Genomic DNA, 24621 nt, shown 5'->3' on the forward strand with positions numbered 1-24621 from the left:
CACTCAGCCTGGTCCCCTTGAGAGACAGGGCCCAAGGCCCCAGGGCTGCCTCCAGCTCCGACCATCCAGGACCTGTGCTGCCCATCCACGCAGCAGCGGGGAAATAGCCTCTTATCCAGGTGGTTTTGGTGGAATAGTGTAAGGAGAGCCAGGAGCTGGAGGGGAGACCCCATGGCCTGAGGAGGGGTGGAGCAGGGGCTTCCAGAGACCAGAACCAGGGCTGAGGGCTGGGGTGGGGCTGGGAGCCTCTACTTCCTCCTCCTCCCTTCCCGCCCTGGCCGGTGGCCTCACTGTGCAGCTCAGAAAGTGGAAATTCTTGCGTTTAAAGTCCAGCAGGCGAAAGGTCGGGTTGGGACACCTGGGTCCATCTGCAGTGTCTGGAGACATGAAGGGGACCAGAGGGGACCTCAGGACCTGGGGGAACCTGGTGCTGCTGGTGAGTGCTCCCAGACAGGGGCAGGGAGCTAGGGTCCTGAGGGGCTGATGATCTTCTGGACTAGTAAGCAGGCTCCTGAGTTATCAGCCAGTCACACCTGGGCTCTCAGATAAGGCCATCCACTCTGAGTGAACTCTGGTTTCTGGCAAGACGCAGCTGGGCTCACCCAGAAGTGCAGTTCTCCAGCCCCCTCCTCCCTCGGACTGGGGAGTCCAGGCCCCAGCCCCTCCTTTGGGAACGCAGCCGGGCTCCTGCCACACTTCCCCCTCCTCCCCCTCAACACATACATACCCAGAAAAGAAGAAAGAGGGACATTGGGGTGACTTTTGTTTAGAGCCCAGTCTGGGGGAGGAGACAACTCCACCTGTCCCTCTTCTCCCTCAGGCCCCAGAGACTTGCAAGGTGGGGGCAGGGCACAAGAGGGTCACTGGTCAGCCCCTCCCAGCCCCACTGTCTCCCCTGAGTCAAGGAAGATGAGGCTAAGGATCTGACTCTTCCCTCTGGGTTCTCCCCAGGGCCTGTGCAGCTGGACAGGAGCAAGGGTGGCTGGTGAGTGACCCCTGCTGAGTCGACACCCTACACAGAGGTGAGGGTGCACTCAACCCCCATGAGCTCTGGTGCAGGGGTGGCCCCATGGAGGGCAGGGTGATCCGTAGTTGGCACTGATGGAGGTGGTCTTTTCTGGACTCAGGCAAGAGTCGGAGGAAGTGGAAGGGACAGCACTGGCTGCTCCCCTGCTCACACTGGGCCCTCCTTCCCAATTCTCAGCCCTCAACCCTGTCAGAAACCTGAGCGTGGAGGCCCAGACCACCAGCTCCATCACCCTGAGCTGGATAGAGCCGGCCGACCCTGACCCTAGTAACTACACCTACTGGATCCAGTGGACTGGTAATGAGACCAAAAGCACAACCAGCACCAGTGTCATAGTGGATGGACTGCAACCCGGGTCCTTGTATGAATTTGTCGTGTGGGTAGAGAAGAATGGAGTCAGCAGCTCCAACAAGACTTGCAACGCCACCACAGGTGAGAGGCAGCTGCCACTCCTGTTCTTTCTCCTTTTTTTTTTTTAATGAGAGGTGATAGGTGGTGGTGGAGAATTGCCAGAACAACGCAGCAGCCTCTATAGCTCACAGTCTCCTTGGGTCACGTTGAGCATGAGATGAAGAAAGAACATAATAGATTCTGAGTTGGGATCAGTCAGGGTCTAGGACCCTTAGAGTACAGCCCATAGAACTAAGGGGTGACTCTCCTTAGCAGGAGACCATAAGACTAGGTTTAGTGGAAGAGACAGCACTGGCTGCTCCCCTGCTCACACTGGACCCTCCTTCCTGATTCTCAGCTCCCAACCCTGTCAGAAACCTGAGTGTGGAGGCCCAGACCACCAGCTCCATCACCCTGAGCTGGATAGAGCCGGCCGACCCTGACCCTAGTAACTACACCTACTGGATCCAGTGGACTGGTAATGAGACCAAAAGCACAACCAGCACCAGTGTCATAGTGGATGGACTGCAACCCGGGTCCTTGTATGAATTTGTCGTGTGGGTAGAGAAGAATGGAGTCAGCAGCTCCAACAAGACTTGCAACGCCACCACAGGTGAGAGGCAGCTGCCACTCCTGTTCTTTCTCCTTTTTTTTTTTTTTTTTTTTTTTTTTTAATGAGAGGTGATAGGTGGTGGTGGAGAATTGCCAGAACAACGCAGCAGCCTCTATAGCTCACAGTCTCCTTGGGTCACGTTGAGCATGAGATGAAGAAAGAACATAATAGATTCTGAGTTGGGATCAGTCAGGGTCTAGGACCCTTAGAGTACAGCCCATAGAACTAAGGGGTGACTCTCCTTAGCAGGAGACCATAAGACTAGGTTTAGTGGAAGAGACAGCACTGGCTGCTCCCCTGCTCACACTGGACCCTCCTTCCTGATTCTCAGCTCCCAACCCTGTCAGAAACCTGAGTGTGGAGGCCCAGACCACCAGCTCCATCACCCTGAGCTGGATAGAGCCGGCCGACCCTGACCCTAGTAACTACACCTACTGGATCCAGTGGACTGATAATGAGACCAAAAGCACAACCAGCACCAGTGTCATAGTGGATGGACTGCAACCCGGGTCCTTGTATGAATTTGTCGTGTGGGTAGAGAAGAATGGAGTCAGCAGCTCCAAAAAGACTTGCAACGCCACCACAGGTGAGAGGCAGCTGCCACTCTTGTTTTCTCTCTCTCTCTCTTTTTTTCTTCTTCTAAATGAGAGATGATAGGTGGTGGTGGAGAATTGCCAGGACAACGGAGCAGACTTTCTAACTCACAGTCTCCTTGGATCATGGGTCATGTTGAGCAGGAGATGAAGAAAGAACGTCACAGGTTCTGAGTTGGGATTGTCAGGCCCTAGGACCCTTTAGAATACAGACCATAAGCCTAGAGGGTGACTCTCCTTAGCAACCAGGGCTATGTAGGGAGCAAAGTCATGTTGTCTCAGCTCTGGGGGGATGAGGGGTGTGGAATGTGTGGAGCCCCTCAGGATTCCAATCCCCTGAGTCTTCTCCTAGTCCCCAAGCCACAGTCTTGAGGATGGAAGCTCAGACTATCAGCTATATCACCCTGATCTTGGTGGTGTCCCTGGGCCTTGGCCTTCTGGACCATGTGTATTGATTCCAGTGGACTAGAGAGGGAGACAGAATTGAGACCCGACACTCAGCCAGCCTTAATTTCCCAGCAGAGGGACCCAAAACTGGGATCTTGTACAAAATAACTGTGTGGGCAAAAAGAATGAAGTACCTGTCTCCAGTCAGAACCTCAGCAACTCCACAGATGATAAGCATCAATGCCTATTCTCTGTTTTGGTGAGAGGCTAAGAACTGGCCAAGATGGCACCTCCTCTGGGCTCTGGGATCCAGCCATTGTCTCTATGACCTCAGCCCGACCCAAATGCTGAGTCTGCAGGAAGTTCCTGCAGACTCAGGAACTCAGGAATGGAAGGCCATTCCTGGGGACAGACCTGTCCAGAAATCTCCTGCTGAACTTAGGGCTGCAGGCACCTGGGCCTCTTGAGGCCCCATCTCTAGGAAGTGTTCCTTTATAAGTCTGGCTGCACAGGAAGGCTGTGTTCTGGACTCTTGTGGATCAGGGATTGGAAACTCTAACTCTCTGCTCCTTCTGCCAGTCCCCAATGCAGTGACAAGTCTTGGGACACAAGACCAGACCAATAGCTCCATCACCTTGAGCTGGACAGCTCCCCTGGGCCCAGATCAACCTCCCTACACCTACTGGGTCTCATGGGTCAAGGAGGGCATTATTGCCATTAACACCCAGGACACCCCAGATACCAGCATCACACTGAAGGAACTGGAAGCTGGGAGCTTGTATACCTTCACTGTCTGGGCAGAGAGGAATGGAGTCAGCAGTGACAGCAGGACACTCACTGAAGCCACTGGTGAGACTCGGGCTAGTTCTAGACAGACTCAGTACTATTGACATGGGTGAAGGAGAGGGCTGGAGAAACTTTGGTGACCCCATCCAGCCTCATTAGACTTTGAGCTTATAGATCTGCTTCCTAGGAAGAATCTGTCTTCAGCAGCCAGGTCTTTCCAATCATGAGGCTGTCTTTGGGTATGAGTCCCTGACTGCCCAGCACCACCCCTTAGGAACCAACAGAGTCAAAGCCAGAAGTGTACAGCTCAACCCAGTGTACTTGCTGAACCAAAGGGGCCCTCTTCTCATCCTCTATATGAAGGGTCCCAAGTATGACAGGAACCAACATTATCCCAGGAACTAGGTTCTCTGTGGGTGGAGAGAACTTGGAGCTCATTAGTTTTTGGCCACTTGGGCTAAGAAGACTGAAGTCAGCAGCTCTGTCTAGAAAGAAGTGTCCAGAAGTAAAGAAGAACCCTGTTTCAAGCTAGCTCATGCAGGACATAGTGTAGAGAAAAGTGATGTGTGGGACCCAGTACTACAGACTCAAGACAGAGAGGGCCCAGGCAAGCCTGGTCTGCACCTGGCCCTAGGAAGTAGACACATCTGGTGACCAAGGAATCAGGGGAGGTGAGCAGGCCTGGGTTCAAGGGTCCTTGAGGGTACACCTCCTTGAGCTTCTATCCCCACTTGTCAGCTCCCAACAGGGTCACAGATCTGCACAACGAAACTCAGACCAACAGCTCCATCACTCTGGAGTGGAAGGCCCCCACAGACTTCCACTCTCAGACCTACACATACTGGGTCCAGTGGGCCCCTGGGGGACATCCCCAGGGAGAGCAAGACCCCCAAGAACATCAGGCCAGCCAGATAGGCAGAACCAATGAGACTCGCTATGAGGTACAGGCCCTGGAACCCGGGACCCTGTACAACCTCAGCGTGTGGGCAGAGAGGAACAATGTGACCAGTTGGGCACAGAGCCTCCTTGCATCCACAGGTGAGATGGGCCCCCTTTCCAGCAGGTAGGAGTTTAGGTCAGACCTGGGGGCAGTGGGAGGTGAGTGGACTCCAAATCCCATGAGGTCATGGCGTCATGGCGTTATAAGCTATAGTGATGCAGAGCATCCAAGGGCTCATGGGAGTTGTAGTTTGAAGGGGGTCTGTTATATGTCTATTTGGGGAGGACAGAATATGAGAGATGAAGTGGTGTTCTGGTGTTGGAAAGGAAAGGATGGGCGAGTTCTCAGAGTATTGGCAGCACAGGTGGGAAGTGGGGGTCGGTGGGGGGGATGGAAAGCCACCCTGTATGGCTCCTACTGAGTTCTCCTGTCCCCTCCACCCAGCCCCGAGCCCGGTCACCATCATGTCCTGCATCAGCACCTCTGGAGGCTACGGGGTCATCTTGACCTGGTCCTGCCCCCAGGGAGGCTACGAGGCCTTTGAGTGGCAGGTGGGTGGACAGGGGGACTCCCAGAACAGGTCCTCGTGTGGGAGGAGCGTGTCTGTTTCAGATCTCAGGCCGGCCCAGTCCTACCCAGCCACCGTCACGACTATCTGGGATGGAATGAAGGCCCCGTCTGTCTCTGTGACCTGCCACACCGACAATGCAGGTGAGCAGAGCCCTGCAGGGATAGAGCTACGGAGACCCCATTAGGCTCTGTTGTGAGGCCATCTTACCCATCCAAAGGGTCCTGTATGTTTGTCTGCTTTGTTTTCTGCTTTCTTTTTTTTAAAAAAGATTTTATTTATTTATTCATGAGAGACACAGAGAGAGACAGGGAGACAGAGAGAGAGAGAGAGGCAGAGAGAAAAGCAGGGAAGCTCCCTGCAGGGAGCCTGATGTAGGACTTGATCCTGAGACTCCAGGATCACGCCCTGGGCCAAAGGCAGATCCAACTGCTGAGCCACCCAGGCGTCACTGTTTTTTGCTTTCTTTGAAACAGTGTGAGATACAATTCACATATCATACAATGCACCCACTTAAAGTATACAGCTAATGTCTCCAGTATATCCACAGCACTATGCCACCCCGTCACCTTCACGTAGAACATTTTCCTTACCCACGAAAGAAAGATTGCTCCCTTAAGGCATCACCCCCTAATTTTCCCACTTCCCACCATCCTGGCTAGGGAATCTCAAATTCACCTTCTGTTCCCTACAGATTTGCCTATTTTGGACATTTCCTAAAAATACAATCAAACAATATGTGGTCTTCTGTGGCTGGTTTCTCCCACTTGGTATAACGTTTCTAAGGTTCATTGATGTTGTAACATGTGTCAGTGTTTTGTTCCTTTTTATTGCCAAATAATATTCCATTGCATGGAGAGACCATGTTGTGTTTATCCATTTATCCATTGTCTGCGGAGGGATCAGTTGGTGATTTCCACATCTTGGCTATTGTGAGTAATGCTGCTATGAACATTCATGTACACATTTCTGTGCAGACATACATTTTTATTTCTCTTGGGTATATACACAGTAGTGGCATTGAGGGATCAAATGGGCAACTCTGTGTTTGTCCTTTGAAGCACTGCCAAACTTTTTTCCAATGTGGCTATACCATTTTCATCATTGGGGTATTTCAGAGAAGTTTGAGCTTCACACTTGGGAAATCTCTGATCATATACCTTTGACTGTTGTCATAGGCTTCATTGGGCCCCCTCGTCACTTCCTACAAATCAGGACCTCTTAAAAGATTAGATATCTGATCTGTTGGACGCCTGGGTGGCTCAGTGGTTGGGTGGCTGCCTTTGGCTCAGGTCATGATCTCGGGATCCGGGATTGAGTCCTACATCGGACTCCCTGAGGAGAGCCTGCTTCTCCCTCTGCTTGTGTCTCTGCCTCTCTCTCTCTCTCTCTCTCTCTCTCTCTCTCTGTGTGTATGTCTCTCATGAATAAATAAATAAATCTTTAAGAAAAAAAAAACTCTGATCTGGAGAGAGGCTGCCAGTTGAGGCAACGATAAATGGATTCTACTCCCAACTGGGCTTCTCTGGATCTTAGTGCCCAGGAGTGTGTGTTGCTTAGAAAGCAAGGTCCCTGGGAGGAAAGATCCTCTTGTCTAATTGTGTGGGACCAGGTCCATGAAGAGAATGGGCCACCCCACCAGGCTGTGTAAGACTCTACCAGAGCCTGTTGACAGGTCCTAGTAATCAAGACTGTCGGGAAGCTGGGGCTACCACATCAGATGGAGGTAGGCTGTGGGCTGGAGTCTGCCCCAAGACCAGGCATCTAAGGATAGATCCTGGGAAATCTGTGCCCATTAGAGCCTGAAGCCAAGATCTTTGGCACAATTGCTGCAGAAGAGCCCTTCTGTTAGCAAACAGGACTTTGAGAAGATGAGCCTTCATTCTGAGGCGAACCATCAATGCTATCAATGCCATCAATGTCAGATAGTGGCTTCTCAATCTTGGCACTTTTGACATTTGGGGATGGATCATTCTTTGCTGTGAGGGCTGTCCTGTACATTGTAGGATGTGAAGCAGTACCCCTGGCCTCCATCTGCTGGAAGCCAGTGCACCACCACTCCATTTGTGACAACCCAAAATGTCTCCAGACATTGGCAATGTGCCCTGAGGGTCAAAATTGTCCTTGCTGAGAACCATTAGTCTAGTCCAAGGAGTGGTAGAGTCACTCTGGCATCCAGGCTACTTGAGCAAATGATGTCTTTGGACCGGGCTCCTGGGAAGGTTGAGTGGGAGGTAGGGCTCTATCCAGAGGCTTTATCATCTCCGTCTCTGCCCTCACATCAGCCCTGTAGGCTCTCTTGTCACAGTCTAAGCAAGGACAGAGGTAGGAGAGACAAGTTGCCAGTGGATGAGGCTGATTCTAACAGGTCCCCATGCCTTCTTCTCCAGGGGTGATTGCTGGAGCCATTTTTGGTGTCATTCTGTTTCTCATCCTGGTGGGTCTGCTGATTTTCTTCCTGAAGAAGAGGTGGGACTCCGCATGGCGCTGACTGACCACATGGAGTGGGGGCCAGAGGGAGTGTGAGGATCCCTGGCTCCAGTCTGACTCCCTGAGCCTTCCATTGCAATGTCTTTTTTCCAGGCACAATAAGAGCCAGAGGGAACCAGCACCCAGGGGTCTCGTTTTCAGGTAAACAGTACATGTTGGGGGAGCATCTAGAAGAATAGCTGTCAGGTCAAATCAAGGTATGTTTGCTGGTCACTGGGTAGGTCAGAGGGTGGGCTCAGTGAACCCACCCACACAATGCCTTCTGCCCAAGGGATCACAAGTGTTCCATTGCTTTCCATAACTTGAGCCAGTGGCTTTGGAGTCAATCCTAGTTCCAGCTCTGGGACTTTATGCATCCTACAAAATATTCACTGAGCAGTGTCAGGCACAGGAAGAGTAGAAGGGTATTTTAGATTGGGTGTTAAAATTAGAGAAAATTGTAGACAGGTGTCCAGGAAAAGGAAGATTAAGACAACTAAGAGGAATTCATTTGTGCATGTCTTGGGAAAGGGTATTCTAGGCAGAGGGACCAGCAAATGCAAGGCCCTGAGGCAGGGGCATGCTTGGAGAATGTTGGTATCTCTGAGACTGAGCAGAATAAATGAAGGAGGGTAGGGCAGGAAATGTCCCTGAGGTGGGACCAGGTCAGGTAGGGCCTTCCAGATACAAGTAAGGAGTTTGATTTCCTTTGAAGATGGAAGATTTTGTAGGCTTTTGAATAGACTCGGTGATCCAATCTAACCTTTTTAAGAATCAAAGGCAAGAGCAGAGAGACGGAGGAAGAGGTATATAAAAATTCAAATAAGAGATTATTGTTTTGGACCTGAAAATGGCTAGAGGTAGTCAATATTCTAGATATGGTTTGAGTCTTTAAACAACAGATCTGGCTAAAGAATGGGCATGTAGTTTGGGAGTCAAAGAGGGCTCAAGAATGAGCCCAAGGAATTCATCCTGAGCAGCGGGAAGACTGGAATCACCATTGCTTGAGATGTAATGACTCTGGGGGGGGGGGGGGAAGATTTGGGGGAAAGTATCAGCCCCTCAGTTATAGACACATTAATTTGGGGGTACTTAATGGGACATCTACGCAGAGACATTCCTGATGGAGCAGGTGAATGAACAGTTGAAGAGAAGCTCTGTGCAAATCTCTTTATTGTACTGTGTTTTGTTTGGGTCAGGTCAACAATCATCGAATCTCTAGGTTAGAATGATCCCCAGGGATTGACAGAGGAGAGGAGAGATAGGAAGCTGGGAGAACAGCTGTGACAGCCTGTCCACAAAAAGAGGTGTCATCAGAAGCATATACATGAGGTGTGGGGAAAGGTGAGGTCCAGTTTCTCCTTTGCCATAGGACCTGTTCTGGCCAGTGTCCCACCATTCATAAAGTTAACTTCTTCCCACCTTACCTGCCCTATTTGGCATCTGCAACAAACCACTCGATTCATTGGATTCCAAACCTGGCACTGTCTCTATGTTGAGCGCTTTGCCATCTGCAACTTCCATAGGTGTGTCCGGATGTCCTAGTGATAATCCGCTGGGATGTCAGGATCAGGTTCCAGGCAGCAGGCGGGCACGTTGATCGGAAGCTCAAAAGAGTGAGCAGTGGGAACTAATGATGGAATTTGTAATCCCAAGTGTAGAGCTCGAAAGTAAAGCCATGGGAATGGATGAAACCCCATGAGAAGTGTGAGTGCAGTGAGAAAACGGGCTTGGAGACAGACTCGGACTCTCGGGAGCATCCACCTTATCTTGTGGATGCAGAAAGTAGGGCCCATGGAGATGGAGAAGTCGCGGCCAGGGGCATGGTGGTGGTGACACGCAGGGGAGAGGGTCCAGGAAGAAGGGAGGAGCAGTTTGTGGAGCTAAATGCTGCCGAGCAGTCACTCCAACAATGGACAGAGGTGACCCTTGGAATTGGAGAGAAGGAGTCAGATAAAATAGGGGCCTCTGAGGAAAAATGTCCTTACTACGTAGATTAATGCTGCAGACAGCAGGCCTTGGTGAAGTGCATAAATGCAGCAGAGGAACCTGGCCTGCAGAAGTTTGAATGTGTATAGGTGTTTGCTTTAACAGGGTTTGTTGTGTAGATATGATGGAGCCAGTGAGACATGGCAGCCACTTTCATGACTGCCACTGAAAACATAGTCTATTATACTGGCAGATCCCAAGAGAGGGCTACACAGAGAAGGGGTGGGCTCAGTCTGGAGGTAGGGGAGGTAAGGGAAATGTGGGCAAGGGACTCGATTGTGGATTCTGTGAGAGGGAATGGGCAACACCAGGCAATTGGGCTTAGTACAACTCACTTTGGTGAGCTCTGGGGTACAGAGGCTACCCTCGGTTGTCAGGCGCCTGGTCCCCGTGGGGGAGAGCGTGAGGCCCCCATGAAGGAGCTGGTGGGTGTGTGGGTTTAACCACTGCTCAAGGAGGGGGACAGATTGGCCTCTCATCTGGCCTCAAAACTGGGTCAAGACAGTGTTCATAAAGCTCTCTTACAAGGAGAGGAGTGACAAGGAGTTAGAGCTGGAGCTATATGATGTCAAAAGCCTGTTTTATTTTAATATAGAATCGAGATTAGCATGTTGACCAGCTAAAGGGAAGAGGACAGGGTAGATATGCAGACGAGAAGGAGGATGAGAAGGAGGATTGGATGCTGAGGAGGGTGGAAGGAATCAGAGCCCGGGAGTGGCCTGAAATGGGAGAAGAAGCACCTTTTTCCTTTTTATCATTTAAAAATTAAACCACTTTAATTGTGGTAGAATACATATAACATAAATTTGGCCATCTTACCTGATTCTAGGTGTGCAGTTCAGTGGTGTTAAGCATATTCACACTGTCATGCAACCATGAGCACCATCCGTTTCTAGAACTTCTCCCATCTTGCAGAACTGAAACTCTGTCTCCAGTAAACGTCCTTTCCCTTCCCCTTTCCCCAGCCCCTGGTGCCACTATACCTTCTGTCTCTATGAATCTGACTCCTCCAGGGACCTCAGAGAAGTGACTCCTATAGTATTTGTCCTTTTGTGACTGGCTTGTCTCACCCAGCATAATGTCCTCCACGTTCATCCGTGGTGTAGCCTATGTTGGAACATCCTTCCTTTTTAAGGTAGGGTAATATTTCATTGTACAGACTGCATTTTGTCCATCGGTGCCTCCACTGACAAGCGAAGTGATGAGTGAGTGAGCGGTGGATGAAGGGTGGTAGACACTGGGCTGCTTCCACCTTTGCTCTTTGAATAATGATGTTGCAAACATGGGGGCACCCTTGTCTCTTTGAGACCTGGCTTTCTGTTCAGGAATGGAACTGGTAAATCAAAAACACCGCTTTGATCCAGCAAGTCCACTTCTTAGAACTTATTTATTTATTTAAAAGATTTTATTTATTTATTCATGAGAGACAGACAGAGGCAGAGACACAGACAGAGGGAGAAGCAGGGTCCCTGCTGGGACCTCAATGTGGGGACTTGATCCCAGGCTCCCGGGATCATGACCTGAGCTGACGGCAGATACTCAACCACTAAGCCACTCAGGTGCCCCCATTTCTGAGTATTTATGTTCAGGAAATGAGATCACTATCTCAATGATAGCAATCCTCACGTTTGATGCAGCATCAAGCATAAGAGCCAAAACTCGGAGGCACCTAGGTAGCCACTGATGGGTGAGTGCATAAAGCAAATGTGGTGTATATATATGGAGTATTTATGCAGTCTTTTTTTTAAAATATTTTATTTATTTATTCATGAGAGACACAGACTGAGAGAGAGAGAGGCAGAGACACAGGCAGAGGGAGAAGCAGGCTCCATGCATGGAGCCTGATGTGGGACTTGATCCCGGGACTCCACGATCACACCCTGGACCAAAGGCAGGCGCCAAACTGCTGAGCCACCCAGGGATCCCCATACTTATGCAGTCTTGAAAAAAAGAAGAAGAAAATACTGACATTTGTGACAAAATGTGCAGATTTGGAGGACATGATGTTAAGTGAGATAAGTCACACAGGGAAAGAGAAATACTGCATGACATCACTTGTACTTGAAGTTAAAAACAAACAAACAAACAAACAAACAAACAAACCCTGAGTTCATAGAAACTGAAAATAGATGTTGGTTGGTAGAGGCAGAGGGTGGAGGGCTGGTGACTTGGGCAAAGGGGCTCAGAAGGTGCAAACTTCCATTTAAAAGCTGCATATAGGTTCTGGGGCGGTTAACAACAACCAGGGAGGGAAACAGGCTTTTCTTTTACTCCAAGATCACAGGATTGGTGGAAGTTTAATTCTGCCCCTTTCCTACAGCCTCTCAAAGGACATCCTAGCAGAAGACTTTGCTGACCACATCAGGAAAAATGAGATGGACAGCAATTATGGCTTTGAAAAGGAATACCAGGTGGGTGAGAAGCAAAGGGGCTGAGCTGAGCCCCACATGCCCACCCCAGATCCCGCCACACCTTTTTGGAATTCTACAAGAGCAGCCCCATCTATTTTTATGCTTACACAATGAGAGATTCTTTTTTTTCCTCATGGAAATCTTACACTATGATGGGCCCTTGGGTCAGTTAAAGAAACATCTTGGTTTTCCCCTGATGCCTCTTCTCTCACTACCTCCCCAGTCCCCACTGTCCTCCAAATCCTCCCAAGTGCCCTACGGTGAGGGTGGTCCACATGATCTATTTTTGTGGGTGCTGCAGAATTCCAGGGTGTGGGGGGTGATTTGGGTGTGCTGAGGGGGAGTATCCTTGGAGGAAGGTGGAGAAAATGTAATGCCTGTCCACCCCCTCTGTCTCTGCCCCCAGCAATTGTATCTGGAGAGCCACAACCAGTCTCAAACGGTGGCCTCAGCTCCTGAAAATGGTGCCAAGAACCGTTACAGAAACGTGCTGCCCTGTGAGTCTTAAGCCTCTGCTGACTTAATCCCCAGCCATGATTTTGTCAACACTCCATCCCCGACCCCATCCCCATCCCCTGTGAGACACAAAACTCTTGCTCCCCTGGCCCAGTCCTCCCAGATGAGGTCCCTTGGCCCCTCTCAGAGCTCCCAATGCCTGTCTGCCCTCAGCATGACTTCTGTCCCTGGGTCTCCACCCCCCTGCCCCGCTTCACAAATGCTGGCCTCTTCCCCTAGATGACTGGTCCCGTGTGTCCTTGAAGCCCCTCCAGGATGAGCCAGGCTCTGACTACATCAACGCCAGCTTCATGCCTGTAAGGTTGCTATTGGGAGCCAGGAGGGTGCTGAGTGATGCTGACAAGGGAGGAGCTGGAGGGCGTCACGACTTGCTTGTTTCCCTCCACAAGGGTCTCGAGAATCCCCAAGAGTTCATTGCCGCCCAGGGGCCCCTGCCCCAGACGGTGGGTGACTTCTGGCGCCTGGTGTGGGAGCAGCAGAGCCACACCCTGGTCATGCTGACCAACTGTGTGGAATCCGGCCAGGTGAGAGACTTGCAAGGGTCTTGTGGGTGACCCCAGAGCTCCAATCCCGAAACTGATCCCACTGTCGACCCTGACCTAGATCTCGCTGATTCCGTCCTATCTGACCCCCAAGCCCATCCATTAGTCCATATGCCCCAATGGCTTTGAGAAGGAGGGGTCCTCCTGGCGGGGGTGAATCTAACCTGGCTTCCCGAAGGTCTTGCCTTATCACCAGGCACTGAATGCAAAGGCCACAGTGCAGATGGGTACCTGGATGGGCTCTCTGGGGCCTCCTGACCTCCCAGTTGCCCTTCAGGTGAAGTGTGAGCATTACTGGCCTCTAGACACCAAGCCCTGCACATATGGGCATCTCCAAGTGACCCTGGAGGGTGAGGAGGTGCTGGAGAACTGGACAGTCCGGGACCTGAAGCTCTGGCACGTGAGTCTGCTGTTCTCTGCCAGCGGTGTCCTGATCTTCAATTCCTCCTCCTAATTCTGCTCCTCAGAAACCGTGGTGAAGCCGAGCCTTCTATCACTCTCCCAGGGGACCACAATGTGCCCAGAGCTGCCCCCACTGGTTTAAAACCAGCCCTCTCTGGGGTCCTGAGCTCTCCCTCCCCAACCCATTCTCCTTCCAGATGCAAGAGCAGAAGATGCTACACATACGTCAGTTCCATTACATGACCTGGCCCGACCACAGCGTCCCCTACTCCCCAGACCCCATATTGGCCTTCTGGAAGATGCTCCGGCAGTGGCTGGACCAGACTGTGGGAGGAGGTCCTCCCATTATTCACTGCAGGTGAGGACCTCCTCGCTGGGAGAGCACCTTTCCTGTGGGACCCAGGAACCGGGGTTCTGTGGGTCCTTGGGCATTTCTACAGGAGATGGAAGGAGGATGGAGGAGGTGGAGGCAGAAGGCGAAGGGGCAGCAATGCAGAGGGAAATGAGGATGGGTGACAAGACAAGAAAGCCAGATGGAAAGGTCAAGGAGAGGAATGCGGCAATGGGGTACAGGATAGGGGGGTGAAGAGCAGGAGGAACAAGCAGCCAGAGGTTTAGAGGAACATTTGAAACACCTCCAGTGTAGGCCCAGGACTTCACCCCATCAGCCATTCTCCTGATACTGACCCTGCAGCCTCTGTAGATGAGGTTATGGGGGGAATAGAAGGGACCTGCTCCAGAGTGGCGGACAGACTCTGCAATGGGGTCTTGGCTGCCATGATAGCCAGCACTTCTACAACACATACCACGTGCCAGCCTCAGTCTTCCTGGTCCTCAGGGCACCCTCATGACCAAAAGGGTTTCCTCCCCACAGCAGGGCTGGGAAAACCCAGTCAGGAAGCTCGTCTTGGGTTCGAGGCTGATAGGGAGTGGCCCCTGGTGGCACTCTTAAACTCTGCTAAAGTGTGTCCTAACACCGTCCCTGTCCCCAGAGTGCCCTCTGGAGGTGTCCCCAGCAGGGGGCCATCCTTCCCCCACCCCAACCCCCTCCCAAGCACAGAAGGGACGTTGCAGAGTGGTTGAGAGGATTAATTTGAACCGTTAAAAGGGAATGAAATACTGATTCACTCCGCGATGTGGAGGAACTTTGATGCTGAGTGAAAGAAGCCAGACATGAACAGTCACACATAGTAGGATCCCATTTGCATGAGATGTCCAGGATAGGTAAATCCACACAGAGCCAAAAAACAGGTTGATGGTCACCAGGGGATGGGGACAGCTGTGCAGGGGGAGCCGACTGCTTAATGGGTACAGGGTCTCCTTCTGGGGAGATGGGAGCGTCTGGGAACTAATTAGACCTGGTGGTCACACAACAATGTGAATATCCTAAATGCCACAGAATTGTTTTCTTTAACATGTTTAAACATTTTTTTTTTGAATGATCAGCTTGGGAGTTCTTTTTCTCATTTGTGAACTCCAACTCTGTGGTTTACTGTCTGACTGACCCAGGACAGAGAAGTGACTTCCTGTCACTCAGCCCCTACTTCCCATCTGTAGAATGGTCGTGCTGGCAGCTCCTACTTCTCAAGGAAAATGAAAAGGGCATTTAGGGCACTTGAGGCCAGACCGAGCAGGCAGAAAGAACTCAAGGCACAGTCATACACAGTGGTTTTCGCTCGGTTAAATAATCTCCACTCACACCGTATCCCCCAGAATGCTACCTTGCTGAGCAATACCCTGATTCTGGGAGCTCCAAACACAGATCCCTCCAATCAGCCAAGACTCCCCCTTCCTGGGGCCTGACCCCTTCTTGTTCCTGCCTAGTGCTGGCGTGGGCCGCACGGGCACTCTCATTGCCCTGGATGTCCTGCTGCGGCAGCTGGAGCGTGATCGATGTGTGAGGCCCTTCAACTATGTGAGGAAGATGAGGGAAAGCCGGCCTCTAATGGTGCAGACCGAGGTGATGGGGCTTCTGAGGGCACAATGCGGGTGGTGAGGGAGCCCTGGGGGAAAGCAGGCCAAGGCTCACCCCCTACCCCGTGTCCTTCCCCAGGCCCAGTATGTCTTCTTACACCAGTGCATCCTACGATTTCTCCAGCAGCCAGACCAAGCCCTGACAGAAAATGGGGCCGCATATGAAAACCCACTGTATAAGAATATCTGAGCCTCAGGAAGGCTGAGACCCCAGCCCAGCCAAACATAAACTCTGGATCCCCACTTCAGCCCAGATTCCTGGAGCTCTGGGACAGCAGAGCAGACAGCTGGGTTCCCAAACTCCTGGGTCTTGAGGGTAGAGAACAGCCTCAACTGTTTCCCTAGAGGAGAGAGGGCAGGTGGAAGCAGGTATCCTGGATTCCTGACTCCTCAAAGGAGGGAGGGATGGGAGTTAGGATTTCCTCATTCTTTGAGAGAGAAGGAGGCTGGGGTCTAGGCTGTAGGGTCTTAGAGATGTAAGCTGCATCCTGAAGAAAGAAGAAACTAGAGTCTGGAATGCTAGCTACCCCCAGGACCAAGGGTAGGCAGGATCCATGCCATGTTTTACTTCAGAAACCATATCAGTCTTCTAGGATCAGAGATTTCCCTGCACCCCACTGCCTGTACATATCTTTTTCTTCTATCCCATAATTTATTAAATCACTATTCTCCCTACAGATGCTTGCTATAGTGGATTTCTGGGTCTAGAAATAATACTGGGGTGGGAGTGGGCCTGGATTCCCAATGTTCAGGAACTGAGGTAAATGTCCTAGGGGATAGCTAGAGGGATCCACAGTTTTGCACCCCCCAAAAATGTGTTTGGATGGTTGAGTCTTTCAGAGAGGGTTGGAGGTCCACACTTGTGTCCCGGGTCTGGGCAGTGTGGACGCCGTTTCCTGAGTAGGAACATAGGGGGCTTGCTTCCTGGGCCTCGTGCTGGAGTGAGGTCTGGGGTAGACTCACTGGAGGCTTTCGCGCTGAGTCTTGTGTCTCAGTCTTGTGTGGATATCTGACTCCTTGGGTCCTAGGAGAGAGTGTCCGGGGTCCTAGGACCAGGTATTCTGGCGGGGGTGAGGGTGGAGGTGCGCAGATGGGGCCTGGATGCCAGACAGCTGGATCAGAAAGCAGAAAATCCTCGGGGACCAGGAAAAATATCCGTGGACGCCCTAGTGGTTCCTGGCTGGGGGCGGGCCGAGGGGCGGGCCGGGGCTCTCCCAGTACCCGAGTCCTAGCACGCACGCACGCGCGCGCGCACACACACCCACCCACCACTCCCGGGCTGGCTCCGCTCTGCCGCGCCCCCGCCCCACCGAGTTCAGCGATCAGCACCCAGGACAGCGCCATCCGCCCGCGTGCGGAGGCGGGGTCCGGGCGGGGCTGGCGCCGGAGTGTCTCCAGAGAAGGTCCAGTCCAGCCGCCGAGCAGGTAGGAGTCTTGGGGACCCCCTCCCAAAGCCCCTTCCTCATCCCCATCCCTGGAGAGACGAGGCGTGAGTGTGTGTGTGTGCGCGAGGTGGGGGGACAGAGGGCGTGGGAGGGCTGGAGACTGCAAAGGGAAGATTGGGATTTAGGGACAGGTGTGTGGAGACAATGAGCAGAGGGGAAGGGGGCACAGGCAGGGGGCGAGAGTGGGACACCCCTGGAGACACAGCCCGGACCACAGGCAGAGAGCAAGGGAGACAGAGACAGGAGCGGCGAGAGGCGGGTGGGGGAATGGACAGAAATAGGGAATGGAGAGAGAGGGGTGGGCGCCGAGGCGGTCACGAGGACAGGTGTGAAGACCGAGCTTGGGATGCGCTGGAGAGACAGCAGGCCGGGAAGGATGCGCGTCCCCCACCATGCACCCCCCCACCGCACCCCCCGCCGGGGCAGCGGAGGCAGGGAGCCCTCCGCAGAGCCCGAGAGGCCGGCGAGCCCGAGGCTCCGCCCGCAGGGCCAGATGTGCGGGGAGGAGCCAGCCGTGGGCGCGTGGACAGACGGCCGAGGTTGCCCCCTCCCCACGCTCGCTCCGCGCGGGGTCCGGGGCTGGGGTCCAGACCGCGAGAGGAGCGAGCCTGCGGCGCCTGGACTCTGCATCTGTACGTCAGCCCCGCCCGTTGTCTTGGCAACAGCCAGGGCAACCATCCTAGCTCCGGCCCCGCCCGAATCAGCCACCCGTTGCTCGGGGCGACCCAGGGCCCCGGTTCCCACGCCTGCCTTCGCCCACTTCCGGTTCAGGCCAGTGGAAGGGAATGGAAGCGGTAGAAGTCGGCGGGACTCCTGGGGGGCTGGCAGGGCGGGGGCGTCCCTGTGGGATGGAACGAGGTCCTGGAACCTGCCCCCCGCGCCCGCCCTCCGCCGCGGGAAGGCTGATACTACAACCCTCAGCATGCCTCGCGGCTGCTGGCTAATTCCTAGGCGGCCAGTCGCCCAGGGGCCTGATGGGAATTGGAGTCCCGCGTTGTTCCGAACGCAGTTCGGCTTCAATGAATGCACGGGGTGGGCGTGGGGGGCTAGGGCTCTTGGGTGCCTCCGCAGAAGGGACCGTAGGACCCCGCCGCCATGTTCTCGGAGCCCCCAACCCCGGGGCTTCCAGCGCCCGACACGCCTCCTGACTCCAGTCGCATCCGCCACGGCCCAGGTGAGCGAGTTTCGGGGCCAGAGCGGAGGGAAAGCCCGGCTGGGATTCTCGGGGGCGGGATTCGGACTCGGCTGGCGGGCGGGGAAAATCCGAATGGTATTGCCGTCGGAATCCTGGACTTGACTCTAAGTCAAGTAGAAAGGAACAGGTTTGCAAGGAAATCGAGCACCAAATCAGAGTGTGTAATGGAATGGGATCTTGAACTGTGAATTGGAAGGGTCACTTTTGCTTTCTTTTAGAAATAGAGAAACTGAGGCAGGGGAGGGGCATGGCTTTTAAAAGCGTCAGGGGTTGAGTAGAAATTAGAATGGGGGTGCAAGGGGAGGTGCCGGTAACAGGCAAAAACATCTGGATAGTGTCAGCCAAGAATAGGGTATCAAATCGCTTTAGAGGTGAGAGCAGTGGGAAGGAAAACACGATAATATAACGGACTGGAAATGGCTGGAGGGGAAGCAAGGCCAGGATTCCAGCTTCCACGTGTAATTCGGACTGAATCAGTCAGCTTGCTTCCTAGGGCTTCAATGAGTGTTGTCTCCATGCCCTCTGCAGTACCACCCTGGGCCCTGGCTGCCATCCTTCTGGTCTCAGGCCTCCTCCTCTTTGGCTGCTGTTTCTGTCTCTACCGGAAGCGTTGTCGGAGGCGGTTGGGCAAGAAGAGCCAGGCCCAAGCCCAGGTCCACCTTCAGGAAGTGAAAGAACTGGGCCGGAGTTACATAGACAAGGTGTGGCCTGGCCTGGCCCCTTAGCCCTGCCCTGTCCTGCACTCTTCCCTCCTATGCCCACCTCATTCACTCATCTCCCCAGGTGTTTAGCCCTGACCTGGACCCTGGGGTTCTGTAGCTGGGCTGCATCTAGTCACTTCTCGTGAGAACCAGTCTGGTGGGGAAGCCAGACACTCACAATTCGGGGTGCTATGTGCCACATTAGGGATAGCTCAGAGCGTATCGGCGTGCAGAGAAACCACCTGATAGCCTAGAGAGCACAAGAATGCTTCCCAAAGAGAGGTATTTCCTGTGTTGAGACCCAAGGAACACACACAGATAGCCAAGAACAGAAAGGACATCATAGCTCGAGGGAGGAACATGAGCCAAGGCCTAGAATTTAGATGTTGAGGCATCTCACAATAGCTGGAGCACAGAATATAAATATACTGCACCCTAGAATAGATGTCTGAAGAGCTCAGTGGTCCCATGTCAGGAGGGCAATTGGGAACCATAGAAAATTTGTGTTGGAATGAATCCTCTGGAACCCAGATTTGGGGCAAGGAGGCCAGGGAAGAGGCTAGTGTGGCAGCCCCAAGAGAATGAAAGAAACATGAGTTGGAAGAAACCACCGGAGTGGAAAATTAGAGGTTACAGATATAAGAGTCTGAGCACAGAACCAGGCAATCCTACGTTTCCAACCCAGAAAAATCACTCCCCCAGCTTTGTGACCTAGGGGAATTCACTATCCTTCTCTGAGCCTCACATTCATGGTCTGTAACCAGTATCTCCCCTCTTCCCTTCATAACAAATAGCTGTTGTAATTATAACCCCATAAGGCTGTTGTAAATATCACCCTTTAGGGTCCTGGTGTCCAGCCTCCATCCCTGTCCCTCAAGCCAGTGATGTCCAAAGACCACCTGCCAGACTCACCTCAGGTTCTTGTGGAAACACAAATTCTGGGTCTTGCTCCAGACCTACCGCATCAGAATCTCTAAGTGAAGGCATTTTACCACATTTCTCAGGGAAATTCTGATCACTTGAATTTTGAAAATTGGTGGCTTAGGTTAAGGAGAAGTCTTGTTCTAGCTTCGAATGGCAAATACAAAAAAAAAAAAAAAAGAATGGCAAATACAGGGTAAATATACCATTTCTCCTTCATGTTTTTCTGTGACAAGGTCATTAATCAACATGTCAACTTGGACAACAACCCTAGTACATCCATTAGCATGTGAAATAAAATCTTCTGCCTCCTTCTTGTACACAACAAGGTGTGATTGGTACTTGTTTTTCTAGTCTAGGCATGACAAACACACTGAATACATGTCACTGTATCTGTTCTCCCCCATAGCAGATGTCATTCATCAAACTTCGACTAAGTACTGCATCCATGTTACTATGACTAGGCCCTGCCTGTGGCAGACATCATTAATCAAACACTGGCTCTGCTTAGCCTGCAAGGGCTCAGCAGTAGCCTGAGGGATCAGTGAGTCTCCCTTGGCTTCTGGGCCTGGAGGATACCACTATCAAGGGAAGAGTTCACCTACTCTTGCTCCTGGCTCCTTAAGGTGCAGCCAGAAGTGGAGGAGCTGGAGCCAGCACCATCTGGGCCAGGGTCACAGGCAGCAGAGAAGCATGAGCTAGGACGGCTGCAGTACTCACTTGATTATGATTTCCAGAGTGGCCAGGTGGGTGTGGAGGAGGGAGATGGTGTGGAAGGGAGGGTCGGAGAGTTCTAACTCCCTTTTAGAGGAGGCTCCAGAAAGGAAGCCGAGACTAAAGTCCCCTCATCACCTTTCAGCTGCTGGTGGGCATTGTACAAGCTGAGGGATTGGCTGCCTTGGACCTGGGTGGCTCCTCCGACCCCTACGTGAGGGTGTACCTGCTGCCAGACAAGCGGAGGCGGCATGAGACCAAGGTGCATCGGCAGACACTGAACCCACACTTTGGGGAGAACTTTGCCTTCAAGGTGAGCTCCTGGCCTCTGTGCTCCAGGCTTGGCAACCTGCTCCCAGTCCCTGAGATACTGGGGAGCGACCCCTTCAGCTTTTTCTGGAGGCAGCCACAGCTCAGATAGCAGCTACCAGCTCTGAGGACTTTTTTTTTTTTTTTAAGATTTTGTTTATTTATTTATGAGAGACACACGCACACACAGAGAGAGGTAAGACACAGGCAGAGGGAGAAGCAGGCTTCATGCGGGGAAGCCTGATATGGGACTCCATCCCTGGTCTCCAGGATCATGCCCTGGGCTGAAGGCGGCACTAAACCGCTGAGCCACCTGGGCTGCCCAAGCTCTGAGAACTTTTACACAGGACCCGGTCCCCTTGGGGCACTACTGACCCCCAGGCTGTTCCTTTGTCCCATTTGGGTTCCACAGATTTCCGCCCAACTGTTCTCTTGAACCCTTATTGCCCAACTTGCCACCTTCTGCCTGGATGTGCTGTGCCCGGCTTCCTGTCCCTCTTACTTCCTACTCTTCACCTGTGCTCTCTTCTCTGTGGCCCCCTTATCTAGGTCCCCTACGTGGAACTGGGGGGCAGGGTACTCGTCATGGCAGTGTACGACTTCGATCGCTTCTCCCGCAATGATGCCATTGGGGAGGTGCGGGTCCCCATGAGTTCGGTGGACTTGGGGCGGCCAGTGCTGGCCTGGCGCGAGCTGCAGGCTGCTCCACGGGAGGAGGTGAGCACGTGTGGCCATGCTCCCACGGCTGAGCCAGCCCACTGTGAGCCCAGCCAATCAGATCAGAGGCCTCTCAGGGCTCCAGTCATTACACCTGATGCGGATGGTAGTCCCAGGGCCTGTCCTGGTAGGTCACCATCTCCACTTCTCCTTGGATTGTACCACTGTGGTCTTCACTGGACCACTCCATTCTAAGGCGAGGGGGAGGGAAGGAAGGTCCGAGAGGGGATGGACGTGAAGCAGGGCTCCAGCGATGGGTCCCTCTCCGTCTTTTAGCAGGAGAAACTAGGTGACATTTGCTTCTCCCTCCGCTACGTCCCTACGGCCGGTAAGCTTACCGTCATTGTCCTGGAGGCTAAGAACCTGAAGAAGATGGACGTAGGAGGGCTCTCAGGTGTGTGGAAGCAAGGAAATGGTGGTAATGGGGAGCTCTGTAGCAAAGGTTCTGGCAGCTTCTGGGTCCTGGGAGTCCCTTGGTGGAGAGAGTCCAAGACTGCCCTGGAGGATATGGATTTGCTTTGGACACAGTAAGAGAGAGCTGAGGGGTGCACAGACTGTCTCTGTGTTGTTCCAAAGCAGAGTCTCATGCATCCTCCTCAATATGATCCCAGGGACTCTGTAGCTGGGGGACTATAAGACTCCTTTTTCTGCCCAGATCCGTATGTCAAGGTCCATCTGCTGCAGGGGGGCAAAAAGGTGCGTAAGAAGAAAACCACCATCAAGAAGAACACTCTGAACCCCTATTACAATGAAGCCTTCAGTTTCGAAGTGCCCTGTGACCAGGTGCAGGTGAGCTCAGACCTACCCAAAGCCCCTGGAAGAGCAGCCTGAAAGAGAGACTCCTTAACAACCGTTAAAACCAGGTCCTGGGAGCCTGAGGTTGTGTTTCTGAAGTCAGTTTCCTCTTCAGAGGACCAGGGCTCCCCACCCCCAAGCAAGATCAGGTTGTCCCACCTCCGAGTAAGACCAGGATGCCCCACTTCCAAGTAAAACCAGGATACCTTGACCCCTAGCAAGACCAGAATGCCTTATACCCCAAGGGCACCCCCCTCAGGAGTTATGGGTACTAAGGAAAAGATTTCCCCACAACTGTTCAGGAACAGGGCCTAGCCAGGACCCAGGCCTGGCCACTGCACATATTTCAGAGTTCTGAAGGTTTACCCCCCTTAGGACTGTTCCCTAAGGCTCCTAACAACCCCTTACCAATGGGGTCCTGAGGGTTTAGCTCCTTTGAAGTCTCATGGCAGAGGAAGAAAGACTCCAGAGCATCCCTGTAATAGAGGCTGTCCCTCCTTTCACCTCCCATCCCCTCCACCATTAGAGTCCCCTGACAGGCCTTAGCTCAGGGTGCTAACAAGTCCCCTAAGACCTCAGATTGTTAGGGACAGGGTCTCCTTGGCAATGATACCTGAGCCCCTCTCTGCCATGCCTTCTTCCCAAACCCTGTCTTTTCCTGTCTCCAGAAGGTCCAGGTGGAGCTGACTGTGCTGGACTATGACAAGCTAGGCAAGAACGAGGCCATCGGGAGGGTGGCTGTTGGGGCGGCGGCTGGGGGAGCTGGCCTGCGGCACTGGGCAGACATGCTGGCCAACCCCCGGCGGCCCATTGCCCAGTGGCACTCTCTGCGGCCCCCTGACCGAGTGAGGCCGCTGCCTGCACCCTGATCCCCACCTCAAGCCCCTTGCCAAGCCTGGACTGAGCCCCTGATCTCAGACTCCTGGCCAGAGCCACACCCAGGTCTACCTTGAAGCCTTCTCTGACCGCTGACCAGCCGAACCTGCCCCATTCCTGCCTTCCCATTCCCCTTTGTACCAGTCGCAGTGACTTGCCAACTCTCCCACCAAGCACATACTCAGAAGCCCCAGGGACCCCTGGGGGAGGGGAACAGTCTGGCCTGCCCCCACCCCAGCCTCCCACTCTCTGCTTTGACAATCAGTGACCCAGCCTACTACCCCCTTTGCTCCCAGTGCCCCTCTTCCTGCATTGGATCACCTGCTCCCATCCCTAGTCAGATTTCTACACCATTCCTGGGACCAAATAAATACTCAGCAACTTTGGTGGCCTGGCCTGGTGCTTACTGATGGGGTGGAGGGGGCAGGGCAGGGGCCAGGGGAACAAGAGAGTGGGATCCCCCAAGGGCAAGGATGGGCTGCCCATCTTGGAAACATACTGAGGGAACCTGGCCTGCCCACCCATCATCCATGTATTCATTTATTCATTCAAGCATCCCTCGGAGCCTGGGTTTCCTCCGGTGAAAAAATAGTTGTAACAATACCTCCTGTATGTTTGTTATGAGGAGTCCATGAGAATCACTTACTGCTCACAAATTTAGTCCGCTCCCACACCTGTACCTTACATAGATTTTCATACTCATTGGACGCCGGGGTGGCTCAGCGGTTGAGCGTCTGCTTTCTGCTCAGGGCCTGATCCTGGAGTTCTGGGATCAAGTCCCACATCGGGCTCCCTGCATAGAGGCTGCTTCTCCTCCCTCTGCCTGTGTCTCTGCCTCTCTCTCTCTCTTTATCACTCGTGAATAAATAAATAAAATCTTTAAAAGAATTTCTTTCTTTTTCTTTTTCTTTTTTTAATTCACGAGCGACACAGAGAGAGAGAGAGAGGCAGAGACACAGGCAGAAGGAGGAGAAGCAGGTTCTGTGCAGGGAGCCTGATGTGGGACTCGATCCCGGGGCCCCAGGATCATGCCCTGGGCTGAAGGTGGCGGTAAACTGCTGGGCCACCTGGGCTGCCCAAAAAAAGATTTTCATACTCATATTTTCCCCTCTTCCCTTCTTTCTTCCATCATTCATCCATTCTGTTTTCCGAGATCTTCACTGTGGCAGCTTCTGTTAGATGCTGGAAACCCCGAGTTGATGTAGATCTGGACTTGACCTCCAAGCGATGTACTCTCATCACCGAGACAAAGTAGATATGCAGAGTCTGGGAATACCCAGAGACTGGGAGAAATAACAGAACTATGCAGGGAAAGCCAACGGTTCCACCTCTTCCTTCCTT

At 52.9% G+C, this 24621-nt stretch overlaps 2 protein-coding genes across 6 annotated transcripts; both read left to right on the top strand.

Annotated features, from left to right (window-relative positions):
- Window positions 1-303: 303 nt before the first annotated feature.
- On the top strand, window positions 304-16282 carry PTPRH (protein tyrosine phosphatase receptor type H). The gene is made up of 18 exons (XM_038527773.1): window positions 304-436; window positions 952-985; window positions 1205-1459; window positions 1776-2030; window positions 2362-2616; window positions 3590-3859; window positions 4535-4834; window positions 5181-5447; window positions 7695-7773; window positions 7888-7935; window positions 12083-12173; window positions 12580-12670; window positions 12909-12985; window positions 13079-13213; window positions 13509-13631; window positions 13831-13991; window positions 15458-15593; window positions 15687-16282. The coding sequence occupies exons 1-18, from the start codon at window positions 386-388 to the stop codon at window positions 15795-15797; spliced, it is 2739 nt and encodes a 912-aa protein (XP_038383701.1). The 5' UTR covers window positions 304-385; the 3' UTR covers window positions 15798-16282.
- A 569-nt stretch (window positions 16283-16851) lies between these two features.
- Window positions 16852-23666, top strand: SYT5 (synaptotagmin 5). 5 transcript variants are annotated; one of them, XM_038527832.1, is made up of 10 exons: window positions 16854-17032; window positions 17540-17684; window positions 18103-18226; window positions 18776-18948; window positions 20496-20615; window positions 20729-20896; window positions 21442-21609; window positions 21886-22003; window positions 22265-22398; window positions 23073-23666. In XM_038527832.1, the coding sequence occupies exons 3-10, from the start codon at window positions 18148-18150 to the stop codon at window positions 23271-23273; spliced, it is 1161 nt and encodes a 386-aa protein (XP_038383760.1). In that variant the 5' UTR covers window positions 16854-17032; window positions 17540-17684; window positions 18103-18147; the 3' UTR covers window positions 23274-23666. The 5 variants fall into 5 exon arrangements, with proteins under 5 accessions (XP_038383761.1, XP_038383762.1, XP_038383760.1 ...); XM_038527833.1 differs by lacking the exon at window positions 17540-17684 and having other exon boundaries at window positions 16852-17032; window positions 21889-22003; XM_038527830.1 differs by lacking the exon at window positions 17540-17684.
- Window positions 23667-24621: the final 955 nt, after the last annotated feature.

The sequence above is a fragment of the Canis lupus genome, chromosome 1 (genome assembly GCF_011100685.1).
Source record: "Canis lupus familiaris isolate Mischka breed German Shepherd chromosome 1, alternate assembly UU_Cfam_GSD_1.0, whole genome shotgun sequence".
Classification (NCBI taxonomy): domain Eukaryota; kingdom Metazoa; phylum Chordata; class Mammalia; order Carnivora; family Canidae; genus Canis; species Canis lupus.